The sequence below is a fragment of the Ceratina calcarata genome, unplaced genomic scaffold (assembly GCF_001652005.2).
Source record: "Ceratina calcarata isolate Rehan_Ccalc_2016 unplaced genomic scaffold, ASM165200v1 scaffold428.2, whole genome shotgun sequence".
NCBI classification, from domain to species: domain Eukaryota; kingdom Metazoa; phylum Arthropoda; class Insecta; order Hymenoptera; family Apidae; genus Ceratina; species Ceratina calcarata.
In genome coordinates, this window is record NW_017166501.1 from 492111 (window position 1) to 509785 (window position 17675).

A 17675-nucleotide genomic window follows, 5' to 3' on the forward strand; every position below is an offset into this window, starting at 1 on the left:
TCAATGATAGATCAACGATTATGGATGTGTTCTAACGTACAATTTAATTCAATCAAATAGCGAGCAAGATCTCGATGATATATTAATTCTACAAACGAGGCTGTACAAGTGCGCTCATAGTTTTTTGGGAAGGAGCGTGTTTGCGGGTAGTCTGCCGGGTCCTAATTTATTGGGCTCTCTGCCGCACATCACGTCTCGCGTCTACTCGAACGCGGCAACCACCGAACAATGCAAATGTAATCAATCGTCAATCACTAGGCCTACAAAAGCTGCGCGTACCTAGTTTGTATAATATGTGTATATTTGTTATAGATACGCGTACTCGTTAAAAGTACTATTGTACGGCTGCTCTAGGACTTCCCAGTACAAGTGGACAATCATCCACGTATATATAGATATACATACACATATATATATATATTTAAAAACTTGACGTTTCCCGTATAAATATAGCCCAGAAAGCCGTCACACAATTCATATTTTTGGGTACGCTTTAAGAGCGCTTTAATATTCGCTTATTATTATTATAAGGGTAGAAACGGAAACGAGTTCGTTATACGACACTTTCAACGAATATTTCGAGCCTTCTTAACGGAGTTTCCTTAGTCTCTCCAGTCGATTTCATACTCTTACATTACGATTTTATCTTAAAACTAGTCTTCAGCGTCAAAGTTAGATAGAAAATGATCATGAAAAAAGGTTCATGGGTCTGAGTGTCGCGAGTTTTAACGTGGAAGACAGGTGGCCAATTAAAGCTGATCCGTTTTATAAAATAAGTGATTCAATCAGAGAATTTTAACAACTGATCTTCACCACTTGAAATTAAATCATCTCTGCCCATCGTGAAATATTTAGTCATCAGTTTCGTGCACTTATTTGTTTTTGCATTACGATCATTCATTGATTAATTTCGTTTGCGATTAGTTAAGGTTTAAGAATTTTAAATTATGTTCTAGTAATTACTCTTATCGTTCGTAACAATCTTAGTTCAGATGTTCCTATTTAATTAAGGTGTTCGATTGAAGGAACATGTTCAGTTGTACGATCTTCTGTGTCGACGCTTTTCTAGTCAAATTGAAAGCAGAAACACAAAGAATTAACATGTATTTTTCTTTTATAATTCGACGCCTGCTGTTCATGAGATCGTATCTCGGCGACAATGTAATCGTATTTCACGGACAATTCCCTAAGATACGATCTTATGAACAGGAGCCCTCGAACTGTTCGTAAGTTTATTTTTTTTAACACTTCATGAGAGAATTTAAATTCGTCCATAGGCGATCTAGAAATACGCGTAGAAATAAAAAGGAAATCATTCAACGAACTTTTGCGAGCACATGTATAAATCATGAAAGATCGTTTTTGAGATCAATTTTTCAAAGTGCAATAATCTAATTGAACTTAGGCTCGTCATAAGATAACAAAACAACATATATTTTGTATAGTACTAGGAAGAACACCAGCTCGTACAATGATTTTTAATCGTGGCTCGATATAACACGCCCAACAATATTAATTTACGCGGATTCCGTTTAAGAAATGCTGCGCGCCTGCTAAGCGAAAGATGGGAGATGTTTGTCAATATGGTTTGGCAGGTACCAATCCATTTAGATTAAAATCGTATAGAGGTCTTGTCCATCCATGCAATGCCGTCAGTATTTAGTATACATATACAAGGATTTGCAGCTTATTCTTCCAACGAACATAACGTCATTCGCATTTTGCAAGCTTTGTAACATAGCACGTGACGAAATAGCGGAACGTTGTATTTTTCCATTTACGTTGACTAATTCCGAATTCAACTGATTTGCTGTGATACGACCGCATTGTACGCCGTTACAGGTATACGTCGAACACAATATCCATAAATCAATGGCATTTTCGATATACCTAATCTATAACATGTTATCGTGGGGAGTTGATCTCATGTGAATCATACGAACGTCTGTAATATGTTCCCTTGCTAAGCACAAAGAGAGCTAACTTGTACTACGTTCGATCAAGCACGAAAGAATATTGTTATCGCATAATCGTAATCATAGCGTGATACGTAATCGGTTTTAAAAGTGTTTTATGCGTTATCGATGTCTGTTTTCAAGTTTGACACATATATTTAACGAAGAACTTAAACAACGAGTAGTAGGCTTAAAAATATTATTCTAATCGAGTGTTAATCGTATTCATGTTTGCTTCGTTCTGTTGAATCACATTTTCGTTTCTTTATTAACTATTAGAGGTGTGCGGGTTCCCCGTAATTCTGTTCAAGTTGGAATGATGAAAGTTTGCAAATCTCGAATACCCGCGATTTCGAGTCGCGGTCGAGCCAGGCCGGATTCCCGTACACCCCTATTAATTATCGTAACGCCGTATCTTATAAGTTCGTAAAGTATTATTTCGTTATTTAACTCCTAAATGAAAGATTAATATATTTATATAGCAGCGAGGATATTTTTTTAGTTCGTATGATGTTCTCTGTTCTCTGTACATACATGTATGAATCACGTCATTAATTTCACATGTATTAATTTACGTACGAAATGTTCACGAAGAAGAAGAAGAAGAAGACACAGAAGCATATCGATTCCATGTTAGCAATTTATCTGTACTCCAAACGTAATACGATGCTTGGCGAGAAATCGATATTATCTATTACACACAAAGTGGTACTGCCATTATTTTGTAAACATATCTTTCCTTTACGACTGCAATATATTTTTTATATCGTAGTCAAATCTTTTTGTTCGATTAGAAAAAATAACGAGAAGTTACAAATGTACGTTTCACTTGGCAAAGATTGTTTCAGTGAGGTCTAACACGCCGGTAAATGATTTTACGATGTTCACAGAAGAAAGATAGTTCTGAAGCTTTTTATGTATGTTGCTAATATGTACAATTGATCTATCGTTATTACACTTAAGTGTTCACGGTCTGTTCAGCCAAATGCTTTCTGTATTCGTGTATTTTGTGATACGAATCGTTTGTTACCTCGTAACACGATGCATCGTAAATGCTTGAGGGATACTTATAAATATCAATTAAGCACGTAAAAGGTTCGATAAAAAAACGTTTTTCCTGCCTATCAATGTTACAGTTTACTTTTCAAGCTTATGCAGTAAGTTCGTTGAGCAATTCGAGCTCGTAAAATTATTAATACCAGAGGAGCGATCGAATTAAGGAAGTAGCAAAATTAACGGGATTATGAAATTAGCAGATGTACATAAAGAAAATTGTTATGACATACCTCTGTGTTGCTCGAGGCAACACTCCCTTCCTACCTGTGATTTGTAAAATTTACTAGTCAGCTTACTGCATTTATTATGAATAAAATATTGTAAGAAAAGTAATGGCTACACGTACAAATATTTTATTATAATCACGGAACGATGCGACCGTTACTCGGGTATGTAACAATGTCGAGGTGTCGATCGAAGAAAGACAGAGAATCCCACTTAAGCAAATTTACAATTGTTAAAAGTCTTGTCCTCTTGTTGATTGTTACACCGAATAAGTATACACTGTGCAGCCTTCTTAGGTATTAAACATTTCAAATAATATCGAAAACCAACGATTGTATGATAATGTACAAGCGTACGTATTTTCGCATTGTAAAATTATCTTCAACTTTAAGTATTCGAAATAAAAATGTGACGAACCTGCAGGACATGTACCTTACCTTCAATCACTCCTCGATGTGGAATAAAACCGTTTTTTTTTTTTAAACAGACTATAAATACCTTCTTTCCCTGCGTGTCTACATCTCTGCTTCCAAGACATATTTCGAAGTCGTTAATCAAGAATAAATTTGAGTACAGTTTCACTTAGATAATTGTTTTAATTACGAAATGATCACGGAGATACGCGTAACAAATTCGTAAAGTTACGCTGTTACTAATTTCACGATTCACTACTAGGCGGCACGCAGTTCGAAATCGAACGTGTCCAGCGTGTCCGTCCTTCTTCACCCAAAGGCTTCACCCCGAAGTATCAAACAAAGATTTAGCCATGTCGCAACGATAACGATACTTCGTGTGAATCTGAACGAAAAAGAGTTCGTTACGGGCAGTTTATTCGAATCTTAAAGTCGATATAAAATGAAACGTAAATTACATACAATAGAGAATTGTTCTTGAACTTTCGTTAATCGTGTAATGGAATTAATTGGCGCAGAAATGATACGTAAAAATCATAAATATTTATGATACTCACTAACTAAACTAAAGCCAACGAACTTTTCTTATTCGTAAATGAAACTGTAAAATATTTGGGTTAAAGAAATATAATTTTGAACCCTCGACAAAGAACGTGGATCAAATTGTCGAATCACTTAACTGCAGTGTTTCTGGATGTACTGTGATCGGCGACTTTTATTTCCTCGTTTCATGCAAAATTCGAAGAGCGCTGCATTTATATTTTTACAAAAGCTGCCTGTATGATGTAAGTTTTGTTGTGTAATTTTTCGTAAGTCCGTACTTTTATCGGTATCGTAATAAAATCAATACAGTTGCACGTTTAACGCGAACAAAATATTGCAGATGCAGAATGGAATCCGAAGGTTCAATCGCTGTTAGTTTAGATGCATGTAGAGGGGATTCGATTTTGATAGAAACTGTGAAGGATATGGTTAACGAAACTTCACATACTGAATTGGAAAATGAAGAGGAAAGCTTCTTCGTGGTATCGAATGTTCAGAGTGAACAACAAAACGTGATGGACGTTTCTAACGATGAAACTGCTGCGATTCAGTCCAATGAACAGTTTTCATGGTCTACTTTATGTCGAGTCTGTGCTAATACCAGTGATCATTTGATTCCAATATTCGAAGGAGAAGGCTCGCAGCATGACTTGTGTAATAAAATACACAAGTATCTGCCTATACATGTATGCATTTATTTTATATGATGTTTGCTTCCTTTGTCAAAACACTGTATTCGTATGAATAATTTTTAAAGATATCCGAAGACGATACACTTCCACTGCAATTATGTTATCATTGCGCCGCCACGTTATTGGCATGGCACGAATTATTGGAAGGATGTTTAAGTGCAGAAAGAAGATTATTAGAGATGTATGACGAATCATTAGATAAACAGGTATCAAAATCTGTTGTATGAACAGTACATTTCGTATTATAAAGACAGAATTAGAAAGATGTATACTCGTTTCCAGAGCTCTAAAGAATTGGAAACCTCTCTTCAAGATACGTCTATATCTATAGCCGAGTCTTTCGTAAGTAGAAAATTGACATGTATAGATACCTTTAAAATACAGACGTAACTCATGTGATAATTTAATTATAGCAGCAACAGCAAGAAACTGTAAAGGCTGAAGTTCCTGAGGAGATAACTGTTATTGATTCAGGCAGGTAATGAAATTTCTTATTTAAAGAAAACACAAATTATGAATACACTGCGGAGCTGTGTATAATTGAACGTGCAGAAAATATGCCCTTTGGAACACAGTAGTCATTAATTCTTTATAAGATCTATTTTGGTAAAAAGTACGCAAACGGATAAACAGACTTTTGATACAAACAATTTTTGAACAACATCTCTCATACATTGATTATTTCGGAGCATGAAAAAGACACTCACAAGCGATCTACGCAAACCTACCGAGAAAATGAGAATGTATGCGTGCGTGATTGGTGAAATGACAAGAGTTAGGCTTTAAGGATTGTCAAGAGAGTTAATCGTCACTTTCTCAAGTGCCCGTCGAACAAGAACGATCTCGCATAGCTGCAAATCTAGAGTCAAGCGTTGACTGTTTTGCAGGTCCAGTAATACACAGACACCGTTTACGGTGTTCCTAAATACGCAGAATGTATTTCGGAAGCCACACAGAAAAAAGTGTCAAGAGAGACAATCGACAAGCAACGGTGATTGCGATTCGGTATGGATCACCGTGATGAATTCAACGCTTGATCAATCCGCTATAATGTCTGATCAGCTACAAGACAGTGACGCAAAAGAAGAGGATTCTGATGTATATAAATTAGAGAGCTTAGAGAAACCGAGTGACGAGACGTACAAATCGACAAACTCGTCGAACACAAAGAGTAGAAAGACGAGAAGGAAATGTTCTAGCAATTCGAAAGACTCGGAAGATACTTGCAAACATACAAAGTATAAAACGAGCGTCGACGTGAAAGAGTCTTATCAGTGCGGCGAATGCAGAAAATGTTTCAAGTTGAAAGATTCTTATCAGAGGCACATGAGGATACACACGGATGAAAGGCCGTTCACGTGCCACGTCTGCGGGAAGCAGTTTAGAGATTCCGGCGGCCGTTCTAGGCACTTGAAAGACGTACACGCCAAACTGAAGAATTTCACGTGCGATATTTGCGGCAAGTCGTTCGCGTCGAGAGCTACGCGGGACGATCATCGCAGGACGCACACGGGAGAACGTCCCTACATATGCGACTCGTGCGGGAAAACGTTCAAGTCGAAAGCTTCGTTGTACATCCACAGTAAATTGCACACGAACGAGTTCCCGCATCCGTGTTCGTACTGCAACAAGAAGTTTCGCAGGAGGCAGGAAATGCTGGCTCACATCACCACTCACACGGGGGAAAAGAATTACGTTTGCGACGTCTGTTCAAAGAGGTTCCGAGTGAAATCTGAACTCGTCAGGCACAAGTTGATCCACTCCGAGAGTAAACCGTTCGTTTGCGTCAAATGTGGCCTCGCCTTTCGACAGAAGCGTTACTTGAACAATCACGTTAAAAGCAGACACATTGAAAGTTTTCTACCGTGCTAGTTTGCCGCGACGATTTTCTCGTTACGTTCTACATTCCTCGAACCGGCCGGAAGCATTTAAACCTGGTACATTTGTTATTGTTCCAGGTTTGGTCTACCTCAAAAGGAATCTGCAGCACGCTACGATAAATCGATCGATAGAAAACAGAATCCTAGTGACAGTGGCGATAGTATTAATTCGTTTGATACTTGTGACGCAGGTTTAACTACGAGTTCACCAAAGAAAGAAGAACGTACGTCTAAAGAAAAAAAGACGCATATGTGTACACATTGTGATTACACAAGCACGCAGAAGAAACTACTCAATATACATTTGACAAAGTCGCATCCAGAATCCGTTGAAAGAAAGAATAAGAAGCTGAAATGCGCCGATCGGGTGACGCGCGCTAAGATGGAAGTCGACGGAAAGGTTTATTATCATTGCGACGAGTGTGGTAAAAATCTTTACTCACCGTACACGTTTTCTTGGCACATGCGGATACACACAGGAGAACGACCCTATACCTGTCACCACTGCGGCAAACAGTTTCGCGTGAATCAGGGCCTGGCGAGACACTTGAGAGACACGCACGCGGGGATAAAGAACTTTTCCTGCGACATATGCGGCCGGATGTTCTCAACGAAGCGTACCGTCCAAGATCACAGACGGATTCATACCGGCGAACGTCCATACGTCTGCAACGTTTGCGGGAAATCGTTCAAACAAAAGGCGTCTCTTTTTGTCCACAATCGATCTCACTCGGACGTGTTCCCTTTCAAATGTAACTACTGCGATCAGAACTTTCGCACGAGACCGTCCCTCGTGTTACACTTGACGAAACACACGGGTGAAAAACCGCACGCGTGCGACATATGCGATCGTCACTTTCGTATAAAATACGAATTAAAGCGCCACCGTTTGATCCACTTTGACGAGAAACCGTGGCAGTGCACGGAATGCGATCTCTCGTTCCGGCAGAAACGCTACTTGATTAATCATAGGAAAATTAATCACAACTCCTTCGTGATCACCGTTGAGTAACAGGGAAAAATCTCTTTCCAGGTGCGACGCGAAACATGAAAACGAATCAAACGACAACGAACGTACAGAAAGACTTCCAAAGTCTGATCTTAACGAGGAATCAGAGGCCGCTTTGAAAGTATGTAAAAAGAGATTGAAGCAAAGTTCACAGCAACGCGACGAATTGGCGCGTTCGAAAATTGCCTGGAACGGATCGACGTATTACAAATGCAGAGACTGCAAAAAGACACTTTCGACCTCGTACAATTTTCTAATTCATCGAAACATTCACACCGGGGAGAGACCGTACACGTGTCACTGTTGTGACAAAAGTTTTTGTTCACCGTCCGCTTTGAACAGACACGTCAGCGACGTTCACGCGGGAGTAAAAAAGTTCGCGTGCGACATGTGCGACCGACGTTTGGCTTCTAGAGCGTCGCGAGACGAGCACAGGAGAACTCATACAGGAGAGAAGCTGCACGTATGCGAGCAATGCGGGAAATCGTTCAAACAGAAGGCATCTCTGCACGTTCACAAATCCTTCCATTTGAAAGTTCACCCTTACGAATGCTCCTGGTGCAAGCGATGCTTTAAAAGAAAGCAAGAACTAGACAAACACGTTTTCATTCACACCGAGCAGAAGCCGTACCCTTGCGACGTCTGCGGCAAGCATTTCCGCAGCAAGGGTTGCGTCAGTCGCCATAAACGCGTACATGGTAGTAAAAAAGTGTATAGTTGTGCTGTGTGCAACGTGAAATTCGCTCAGGAGCGGTATCTGAAGAGTCACAGCAAGAATTTGCATAAAACTTAGCTGGCATCATACCGGAATGTTTATTTTGCAGGTGGAAGCCTCGCGAGAACGAAAGTACGAACGCGGAGGAGGTACAGATAGACTATATCCAGTGCACCCAATGTGACACGCTCTTCGAAGACATGAAATTTTTTACGAGTCATATGAACAACGAGCACGGGGCCGAGGTGCATTATTGTCAATATTGTAGATCGATGTATCAGTGCCAAGAAAAGAAATTTCAAGAGCATATGTCGATGCACAATTGCAAAAATACGGCGGCAGATGAATCTTTGAATAGCGCGGACAAACTATGCGATACAGAGAGTCCTCCGTGTTTCACTTGCAATACGTGTAATAAGAATTTCACGAGCAAGTCCGAATTGAAGAAACATATAAGCAAACATTCCTACAAGAGGCGAGATCAAAATCCGGAGGAAGTGGAGCTCGTGAACAAAGCGAAGCAGACGATCGACGACCGTGTCTCGTACAAGTGTGATACTTGTAAAAAGATAATATTCACGAAACGAGGATTCCTGCGTCACATCCGTGTACATTTTAACAAACGGCCTTGCAAGTGCGATCTCTGTGGAAAATCATACCGCATCGAGCAGGACCTGGCGAGGCACATAAGGGACGTTCACGAGGGGCTCAAGAAATACGCTTGCGACATTTGTGGACGGGCGTTCGCGAATAAAGGAGCAAAGGACGATCATCGGAGGATCCACACTGGCGAACGTCCGTACGCGTGCGAGCATTGCCCGAAAATGTTTCGCACGTTGAATTCCATTTACATTCACAATCGCGTGCACACGGATTACAAACCTCACAAGTGTTCGTACTGCAGCAAACACTTCCGAAGCAGGCAGAGGCTAACTCATCACGAAACTACTCACACGGGCATTAAAGCGTTTGCCTGTGACATTTGCGGGAAGACGTTCTCCGTGAAGGGAGAAGTCGTGCGGCACCGTGTAACGCACAACATGGATAAACCGTACGATTGTAAATGCGGGATGAAATTCGGTCAGAAGCGATATTTGAGGAACCACATAAAACTGCGTCATAAAGAATCGTCTCCTTGGTTACTCGCAGAGTTATTGGGGAAAAATGATTGAAACACGTTCGAATATTTATTTTTGCCTCCAGAGAACTTTTCTATGAATATTATACATGCACGATTAAATTGTGCAGTCAAAATGTGTGTATTTTATTTGTTATATCGATTTTGTATAAATAAAACTAAAGTATTACATGCATTATTAATTGAACACGATCTGTCCCATTTACTCCATATATAGAGATTAAAGTTTTCAATTAGTCGAGATAATTCACAGAAAGGGGATTCTAAAAGTAAACGCATTAATGTGTAATGTCTTTATTTTAATCATAATAGTATCAACACGAATAGACAAATAAAAACTTAAGCCTCACTGTTTCTCGTGCCATAGCCTGCTTTTGCACTTTATTTTTTATTATATATATCTATATACGTATTAGGCTACTGTCATGCAAACATAATACTGCATATCTGTATACACAATGTTATTGTCAGAGATTCATTCCTTCAAGCAGTGAACTACAAGTTTTCTAAGTTCTTTCACTAATACCTACAAAATTATTTACATTCGTTTCAATAACGTTATTTTATATTAACATCGAGGGTTTCATATAAATGATTAAACCTTGGTAACGGTTTGCATTACCTCTTCAATGATTTTTGGAATAGGCTCCCCATTGATCGTAGCATTTCTACGCTTTACATCGCTTATAATCAGCTTTTCAAGATCAATATTATTCGCAATGACATCAATATCTTCGAATTGTAAATGTTCCAAGCTCTTAATAAGTTGTGCAAGGTTCAATACCTTCGTCGACATTTTCTGTGGCTGTTGGGTCAAGTCCAAAATGATACTCGGGTACATGTATTTTAAATATATTGGAACAGTGACTTACAGTTATGTGTAAAGTTTTAAATTGCTGTCGCAGGTTCGGAGACCATGTTCTTTCATCTGAAAGATTTGACCATCTTTTTTGTTCATATTCTCTAAATTTCTTTTTCTGTGATCTTGTCCCTCCTATCAAACACCTTATTACATCTCTGCTCTCAGTAACTTTCCAAGGATCATATTGGGGTACATTTTCCTGCGATATAAGTAAAAATCCTAAGTATAAAACACGATCTTATAGAATATAATCTACAAGACCGTAATACAGAATAATACCTCTTTCCAATCTTCCATTTTAGCAACAGGCAAGTTCTTAGTAGTTTCCAATGATACTGTTCCCAACTCGTATAATGGTCTATAACAATATTCTAAATTCTTGATGGTCCCGCTGCTGGGACAACACGCCACGTGTTCCTATAACGTTAGTTCTTAGCACTTTCAAAGGGAAACGATTTTTCCTTATTCATACCTCGATTTCTTTTTCGTCGATCACATGCCACACGTTGTAGGGGCATATAACTTTTCGCAAATTTATTTGGTTTCGCCGGCATCGTATCAAATGATAAGGCAACACGCTCTCTTTAATCTTGTGGGTGCTATCGTATGGGCACGATACTATCGCTTTGCGATCGAACATGGTACACTTTTACAATCTATTCGAATGATCTGGCTTCAACTTTTAATTAGAATAAGGAACTGCAACTGTACGCGCGAGTGTCACCGTATCATGACATCATCTGCACAACTCTGATTTATGATAATTTTCTTACGATTCTCAAGATTTCCAGTAGAGGGATACTTTATCAATGGAAAACAAAAGACGTCAGTGATTTAAAAAATCGTTGACTTTGGACAACAATTTTTGTCCCCTTTTTATGGGCTTATCGAATCAATAATAACTAGAAAGAACATTTGCACGTTTCTGTATTTTCAGATGTTATAATTAATTTATAATGTGTGAACGATGCTTTCGGCTGCTGTGCTATGCATTCGACATAACTACTGCATAAAAAAAAAATGCATTGTAAGCTGAAACTTGATGTGAATGATAACTCGAGCGACGAAGCGAAGACGTGCCTTGATCGGATGCGGTCGCCTGTTGTTCATGTCCGTGCAGTTGCTGGACGATTCATCGAGTTTATTCATATACGTTTTTTTTAAATACATACGAAAGAAAAGTAGGGAGTATGTTTTGGATACACTTTCGACAGTCGTGTCTCTACAGAAAATAACGTCCGTTCTTTGTACGCAAAGATGTACGTTTTCCTCGAAAACTAATTAAGAAATATCTTTACAGCTCTCCTATTCCAAAGTTTTATTGCTACTCGCGCGATTTAAGATCGTACGCTTCTTTCTCAACGAAAGTTGTATCAATAATTTATTTCATGTTTTACGCGTGTTTGTTTTATCGCCGGCATGTGTTCACAATAAAGAATCTTCAAATAAACTAGCGTCCCTAACGAGCATGTTTTCACGGAATCGAAATACCAGAGCTGAGAAGTTGTGGTAGGCATTAAAGTGGATATCGTCCATCGCCGATTCGTAGACGAAAAACATTAAGCAACGGGCAAAGAGATAAAATTTAACGAACGATATTAAAAGCGAGACTGTTCTTTCCCCCGTTTCTTCGGTAGTATATACGAATAATGTCTGAATAAGTGGTTTCGTATAGTTTCGAGTTTGTAACAGGACATCTATAGTTGAAACAACCTTGCACGTGCACGTAATACATCGAAAACTATTTATAAGCGAAACACCGTCACACTGTATTATTGCTTGAAATACGTTTCTTCGACGCAAACACCGCGAATACGGCGTTACGATTATAAATATCATTTATAATTTACACGATTCACGTTACTGCAGTAGTTTAAATAAAGGACCAAAACATGAGCATCTTTTTAATAAGACCGATGTTTATGCAAAGCAAAACATTTATTGTATCAGTTTAAAAGATGCTGTCGAGAAACAAGACTCATTCAGTAATGGAATTGCTTTGGATTTACATCAAATAAATGTTCGAGCTAATTCAAAGTTAGGTCATTTAAAATAAAATATCTAAAAAATTGAAATAAAGGAATTCCCATTCTATGTAGAGTTGTACTATTTATATAGCCTTTCCAAATCCAGTCCAAAGTAACAACGTCAAGGTTCTATAGTAATAAGCGAGGTTTGTTTTCGATTTCGTCTGCATATGTCTATTGTAGATATAATAATCGAAGCGTTGGCAGAGAGGTGGAAAGCCGACGAGACGGACTGACAAATATATCAGTCTTATCCCACGCAGTGTTAAAGTGAGTGGACGACTAAAGACGACGGAAGCATAGTCATGGGAATTAGCGTCGCGGGAACACCGAATCCGATCCGAACGACTTTACCGTGGTTTGCTTGAAGAAAATGTATCTCGCACGCTATGCGACGTTTAAAACTACTACCGCTTTCAAAGTTCTTTGATCGATAACAATTACTTCACAGCAGTAGCGCACGCAAAACATTTCGAACGAGTCACCGCATTGATGCTTTCCTCGGTACTCGGTTCACTTTCCGTTTTATTCGATTCCTTTCACGTGTCTAATCGAGTACTGTGAAAAAAAGTGTTACCAGGAACCATGACTCTAGTCGCTCGTCAAGTTATTTAAAAGTGTCCTCAAGATCGTCGATATGCAGCGGGTTCTCAGCTTTCAAATGGCTCGCGGACTGAGCGAGAGTAGCGAGTTTGTGACGAAACGTATGTGCTTCTCGTTGATATTTTCCGTCGGCTTCGTCGCTCTCCTCTGCGGATTTTTACTCGGTCGCTTCACCACGCAAAGAGCCATCGACTTTCGTGCGGAGAAACGACGTCTCGAGCTAGCCGGGAACGGCCTGGAGAGCACCGAGTATCTTCAACGTTTCATCTTCGATCAATTGGAAAGGGCTCCTCTCGATTCTGACTTTGAAACGTACGTGCAAATCCTACAGCGAGCGGAATTCGTATAAACGCACTTTGAAAAGTTAATGATTTTTCTGTTAAACAAAATTCCTGATATAACAATCCACAGTCTAGTATTTAGTAAAAGAATTTCGCTCATTGTACATCCCGAACTTCCAGTATACCGATTTTTACAATGTTATGTGTAAAAATAGGAATTGGGAATCCTTAAAGGAAGACGATGTCCATCGAGTAAATGGTATTCTATCGAATTTATCGCTGATACAAAAAGTTGATCGGCATCAATCATACGTCGTCGCGACTGCGAAAGGATCACGGGAACCTGGTGAATCAATTTCTGTGAATTAACTTCGACTTAAGTAAACGTTTGTAAACATTCTATTCACTGATTCCAATATTCAGATAGGTACGTGGTTTTATCGGCCAGCGGGGAGAGCGTCGGTATCGCTTTAGAGTTGGCAAAAATTTTTAATCAGATACAAAGGGAAAACAGATGGAAACCTCGTAGGTCTCTCGTTTTCTGTTTATTCTCAGGATCTTCGAATCCTTGTATAGAAAAATTGTCGAGTTTTATGCCTCATAGGATAGTGGCTTACATTGTAGTGCATCATCAAGCCTTGCAAGGTTTGTTAGCATAAATCATGCATGCGGCTATTAATATTTAACATGGTTCAATAATTGTTTCTAGGTAAAGGCCCCTTGATTGTGTCTGGATCAGATATAGCACAGTCTATAGTCCTAGAATCTGCTGGTATAGTAAAAGGCTGGCTCTCGTATAATAATAATCAATTATTGTATTTAAGTAAATCTATTTACAACACTTCATTCTCGCGACTCGCCGTGGACATACCTCACGCGATAGTGACTTTCATGGTAAGCAATCATAATTAAACCCGAGTATTCTACGCAACTCATTTCTTGTCAACTTTCAGAACGATACTGTTATGTACAACGAACATCAGCACGAGAGAGTATCACGGAAAATACTTTTAGCGCAGATTCTTGGACAAACGATTTGGAGACTCTCCGAATCCTTAATTATAAAATGGAATCCAAGCTATTTCAACGAAACTGCTTATACAACATTAGACTGGGTGAACAATGGCGAAGATAAAGGTATAAAATACATCGATGTTACATAGAAGAGATCATATCTGTATCATTTATGGTCGCTTCAAAACAGTTTCCGTTTTTTATATTTTCCACACATGTGATTTTTCTATAAATTTCGTTTCAGAAAATGTACAACGATCGTTGGACAAATTACTAAACAATGTTAAAACTTTTAATAGAAAAATTGATACAGTCGACAGCATCAAGTACGTAATTTTTGTTGCTAATATAAAAAATATTCATACATGTACATATGTATCTCAGGGACACGTAGGTTTTATTCTTATTCTTTCTTACAGCAGTCTCGATACGAGAATACTGAACGATGTATTATTGGATCTCGATAGAGTTCTTCTATGCCCCGATAAAGAGCATAGATCTAAAACCGATTGGTCACTGTTCCTTAAACCAAGTCACGATCTCCTCGGCTCAACGTACCTTAGCGAGGTGGTAAAGTGTTATGAAAATGCTATACAACTTTTACAAGAAAATATAGACTTATAAAAGACGATAGGTATAAAATTGTTTTTTCAAGTGACTGTGGTTACGATTTCGACAGTTACCACTGACTGTTTTTTAACACTTTTACCATACGCTGAATGTAATTTTTTATTTAGATCGAGTTCCTATTTCTCTCAGTCACGATCCAAGAAACTTCACAGAGATACACATATTTATACGTGTACGAGTGCGAGTACAAAAAACTGTGTAATCTTTGCCTGTGATAATAATTAGATCAGTTTTAATGTCCCACAGTTTCAAGTATAATGTACGCTTCCTATGCCGTATCTTATTTCTCTTTCGAATTGTGCAGCGTCGATCGTTCCTTCAATCGGTTTACAGTCCGGATTAAATACAGAATAAGCACTGAGCTCACCCGGTTTTTTCGGCCTAGATCGAGTATTCAGCCCGATAAATATTAACGTAGATAGGATGAAATATACCGCTCCAAATTCGTACTCGATTGCAATTATATATAAGACAGCCCATAGAAGGAAGTATAGGAAATATTTCACTATTTTTATCTTTGAGTATCGCAATTCGTCAACGCTATCGTCTGAACAGGTGCTTTCCATATCCTGGTCATCCTGCAAGCTTTCAGTTTTAGATTATACCGATCTTCTGTATCAATTTTGCAATAAATTATCCTTCGATCATTTCTCATTTTATTTACTATCCCGCTTTACGTACTGTCGACGGTTCAACGCACGTGTCGTCTAATTAATAATATTTAAAGCCATCTATATGTGTACGTCATCAGTAACCTCACCTCCTCTGTCGACTTTAACGGTTCTGCTTCTGGAGTATCTTCGACGGATTTACTCCTATTCCACGGCACGGCAGTATGTATCGCATTTTTTATGAACTCTGTCATTTCTTCTTTACGTTTCTGACGTCGATAAGCATCAAGTTTGTTTTTTATACTACTTTCAACCATGCTAATTGCAAGTTCGTTTTGTCAAACGCGGCACTGTGTGCACTGTCTACTTCTACTGTGTGTTTTCGATTGCACTTTCCACTTGTTGGATTGAGGAGGGGATTGATAAACTTTTAATAATTGAACGTGTAGATCAAACAAATGATTTTTCCTCTTTTCTCGCTTTCCACTACTTACCATCACTACTCCCCTCTTCGCTTTTGTTATGCTCTCCGCAGTGCCACCTCCATGTATTTCGTCCTACTTAGTGAATTCTGATGAGAAAGAAATTTTTCGTACAACTGGAGTGTTTACAAACTTGGTTATAATGATCCTTTAAATTTCTAAAATTCCGGTGTTTTTACAAGTCGTACACTGTTTAATCAAAGTAACAGAGATTGGCAGTCTGAATAATTACAGGATTATGTCATTGCACGATATCGAATGCTATTCATTCTGTTTTAACCGTCTTGCATCGACGTGTAATTTTTGACATTGATCTCACAAATTGCTCTTCCCGTTTCTTCATGTGTTCTATATCAAAACCGAATGCTCTAAATTTATTTACTCGATGCCCTGGTTTGTATTGTGGAAGAGAATTATTGCCCGACGGCAACTGGAGTGATTGTGGCGCGTGTTCTCGAGGATTCAGAGCAAATGCTTCTTCAATATGCGTGCCATGCGAAGATGAGCCAATGTTTTATGACTGGCTCTACCTCGGCTTCATGGTATTGCTAGCATTGAATTTACATTGGTGCAGTATCGACATGGTATCCATGAGACGTACCATACCCAAAGAAGTGATCGCATTACACTTGTCTGCTCTGTTGGAAGTCGTCGCTGCATCTTTGATTACTTTGCAACTGACTGATCCTGTAGGCACATTTTCGATCAGATCATGCAGAGCTACAAAACTTTCAGACTGGTATACATTGTTACACAATCCTAGTCCAAATTATGAAGAGACATTGCATTGTACACAAGAAGCTGTCTATCCATTGTTAGTGGTTACTTCTATCATTAGTTCAATTGGTTCTTCAGTCGATTACAAGATTAATCAATTTCTTCTATCTATAGGTACACGATGGTGTTTGTTTTCTATGCATTAGGAATAGCTATAATGTTGTTAATAAGGCCAATTGTAGCTAAGAAATTTTTGCCGAAACGAGGGGTGTTTTCGATTTATGCAGCACTATATTTCTATCCCATCTTAGCAGTGCTGCACGCAGTTGGTGGAGGTCTGATATGTAAGTAAATACGAGTTTCGTTTGGGAAGAATAACGCAACTGTACAATCTGTTCTTCCTTGCAGATTATTCGTTTCCATATATAACAATAATATTGTCTGTATTGTCTAATGCAGCGCATTTCTCGTTGAAATTGAATCAGGTAATTCTGTTGTTAATATTTGCATCTAACGCAAAATACCATACACCAATCTTACGGGTTTTTATATTTCTAGTCGGTAAAAGCATTATTATTGAGTTGCGTGTCGGACATGAAGAATGCTATAGTCCTATTAGGGCACTGGTTTTTCTATGGATACGGCCTGGTGGCTGCAGCGACCTTCCGTGGTTTCTGCATTCATCCAGCGATGTTAGCTCTAGTCCCCCTACCTGCACTGTTTTATATTCTAACAGCTAGATTTACGGATCCACATAAACTTCATATAGAATAAATGTTTACTGTCATCGGAATAAATCAGATTTTTCAAAAACAATTTTGG

At 38.7% G+C, this 17675-nt stretch overlaps 5 protein-coding genes across 15 annotated transcripts in view; 3 read left to right on the forward strand and 2 right to left on the reverse strand.

The window, feature by feature from the left end:
* The window catches only part of TTLL5 (Tubulin tyrosine ligase-like 5), a 29476-nt gene extending 25818 nt beyond the window's left edge, over window positions 1–3658 (forward strand). For 3 of the 4 annotated variants that reach the window (XM_018027629.2, XM_018027630.2, XM_026815038.1), the window contains one exon: window positions 61–3658. In XM_018027629.2, coding sequence (XP_017883118.1) covers window positions 61–283 — 223 coding nt within the window. In that variant the 3' untranslated portion in view covers window positions 284–3658. The remainder of the gene's footprint in view (window positions 1–60) is intronic. The other variant, XM_018027631.2, reaches the window with a different exon arrangement.
* A 147-nt stretch (window positions 3659–3805) lies between these two features.
* LOC108626738 (zinc finger protein 418-like) lies at window positions 3806–15283 on the forward strand. 8 transcript variants are annotated; one of them, XM_026815045.1, is made up of 9 exons: window positions 3923–4434; window positions 4533–4878; window positions 4950–5090; window positions 5167–5226; window positions 5298–5358; window positions 14109–14293; window positions 14353–14536; window positions 14658–14739; window positions 14833–15283. In XM_026815045.1, the coding sequence occupies exons 1-9, from the start codon at window positions 4430–4432 to the stop codon at window positions 15035–15037; spliced, it is 1269 nt and encodes a 422-aa protein (XP_026670846.1). In that variant the 5' UTR covers window positions 3923–4429; the 3' UTR covers window positions 15038–15283. The 8 variants fall into 8 exon arrangements, with proteins under 8 accessions (XP_026670844.1, XP_026670843.1, XP_017883071.2 ...); XM_026815044.1 differs by lacking the exons at window positions 3923–4434; window positions 4533–4878; window positions 4950–5090; window positions 5167–5226; window positions 5298–5358 and adding exons at window positions 12928–13019; window positions 13087–13430; window positions 13615–13745; window positions 13823–14044; XM_018027575.2 differs by lacking the exons at window positions 3923–4434; window positions 4533–4878; window positions 4950–5090; window positions 5167–5226; window positions 5298–5358 and adding exons at window positions 13127–13430; window positions 13615–13745; window positions 13823–14044 and having other exon boundaries at window positions 14833–15047; window positions 15151–15283.
* LOC108626740 (gametocyte-specific factor 1 homolog) lies at window positions 9905–11467 on the reverse strand. The gene is made up of 5 exons (XM_018027578.2): window positions 10961–11467; window positions 10768–10905; window positions 10499–10687; window positions 10249–10431; window positions 9905–10152 (listed from the first exon to the last, which is right to left on the reverse strand). Exons 1-5 carry the CDS (start codon window positions 11126–11128, stop codon window positions 10102–10104), a joined length of 729 nt encoding a protein of 242 aa, XP_017883067.1. The 5' UTR covers window positions 11129–11467; the 3' UTR covers window positions 9905–10101.
* On the reverse strand, window positions 15254–16157 carry Saysd1 (SAYSVFN motif domain containing 1). Its single transcript, XM_026815050.1, has 2 exons — window positions 15804–16157; window positions 15254–15621 (listed from the first exon to the last, which is right to left on the reverse strand). Exons 1-2 carry the CDS (start codon window positions 15969–15971, stop codon window positions 15292–15294), a joined length of 498 nt encoding a protein of 165 aa, XP_026670851.1. The 5' UTR covers window positions 15972–16157; the 3' UTR covers window positions 15254–15291.
* Window positions 16158–16220: 63 nt separating this feature from the next.
* LOC108626739 (JNK1/MAPK8-associated membrane protein) lies at window positions 16221–17669 on the forward strand. Its single transcript, XM_018027577.2, has 4 exons — window positions 16221–16950; window positions 17028–17197; window positions 17262–17338; window positions 17412–17669. Exons 1-4 carry the CDS (start codon window positions 16478–16480, stop codon window positions 17625–17627), a joined length of 936 nt encoding a protein of 311 aa, XP_017883066.1. The 5' UTR covers window positions 16221–16477; the 3' UTR covers window positions 17628–17669.
* The last annotated feature ends 6 nt before the right edge of the window (window positions 17670–17675 follow it).

Excerpts from the sequence above, each read along its gene's own strand:
- LOC108626738 (XM_026815041.1), top strand. Across the intron at positions 4,879-4,949 it reads ACAAGTATCTGCCTATACAT|ATATCCGAAGACGATACACT; the intron begins GTATGCATTTAT and ends TAATTTTTAAAG. Across the intron at positions 5,091-5,166 it reads ACGAATCATTAGATAAACAG|AGCTCTAAAGAATTGGAAAC; the intron begins GTATCAAAATCT and ends ACTCGTTTCCAG.
- LOC108626740 (XM_018027578.2), bottom strand. The coding sequence starts at position 11,128 with ATGTTCGATCGCAAAGCGATAGTATCGTGCCCATACGATAGCACCCAC. Across the intron at positions 10,432-10,498 it reads TTAAAACTTTACACATAACT|CCACAGAAAATGTCGACGAA; the intron begins GTAAGTCACTGT and ends TTGACCCAACAG. Across the intron at positions 10,153-10,248 it reads TTCCAAAAATCATTGAAGAG|GTATTAGTGAAAGAACTTAG; the intron begins GTAATGCAAACC and ends ATAATTTTGTAG.
- Saysd1 (XM_026815050.1), bottom strand. The coding sequence starts at position 15,971 with ATGGTTGAAAGTAGTATAAAAAACAAACTTGATGCTTATCGACGTCAG. Across the intron at positions 15,622-15,803 it reads CGTTAAAGTCGACAGAGGAG|GATGACCAGGATATGGAAAG; the intron begins GTGAGGTTACTG and ends GAAAGCTTGCAG.
- LOC108626739 (XM_018027577.2), top strand. The coding sequence starts at position 16,478 with ATGTGTTCTATATCAAAACCGAATGCTCTAAATTTATTTACTCGATGC. Across the intron at positions 16,951-17,027 it reads CAAGAAGCTGTCTATCCATT|GTACACGATGGTGTTTGTTT; the intron begins GTTAGTGGTTAC and ends TTCTATCTATAG. Across the intron at positions 17,198-17,261 it reads AGTTGGTGGAGGTCTGATAT|ATTATTCGTTTCCATATATA; the intron begins GTAAGTAAATAC and ends TCTTCCTTGCAG.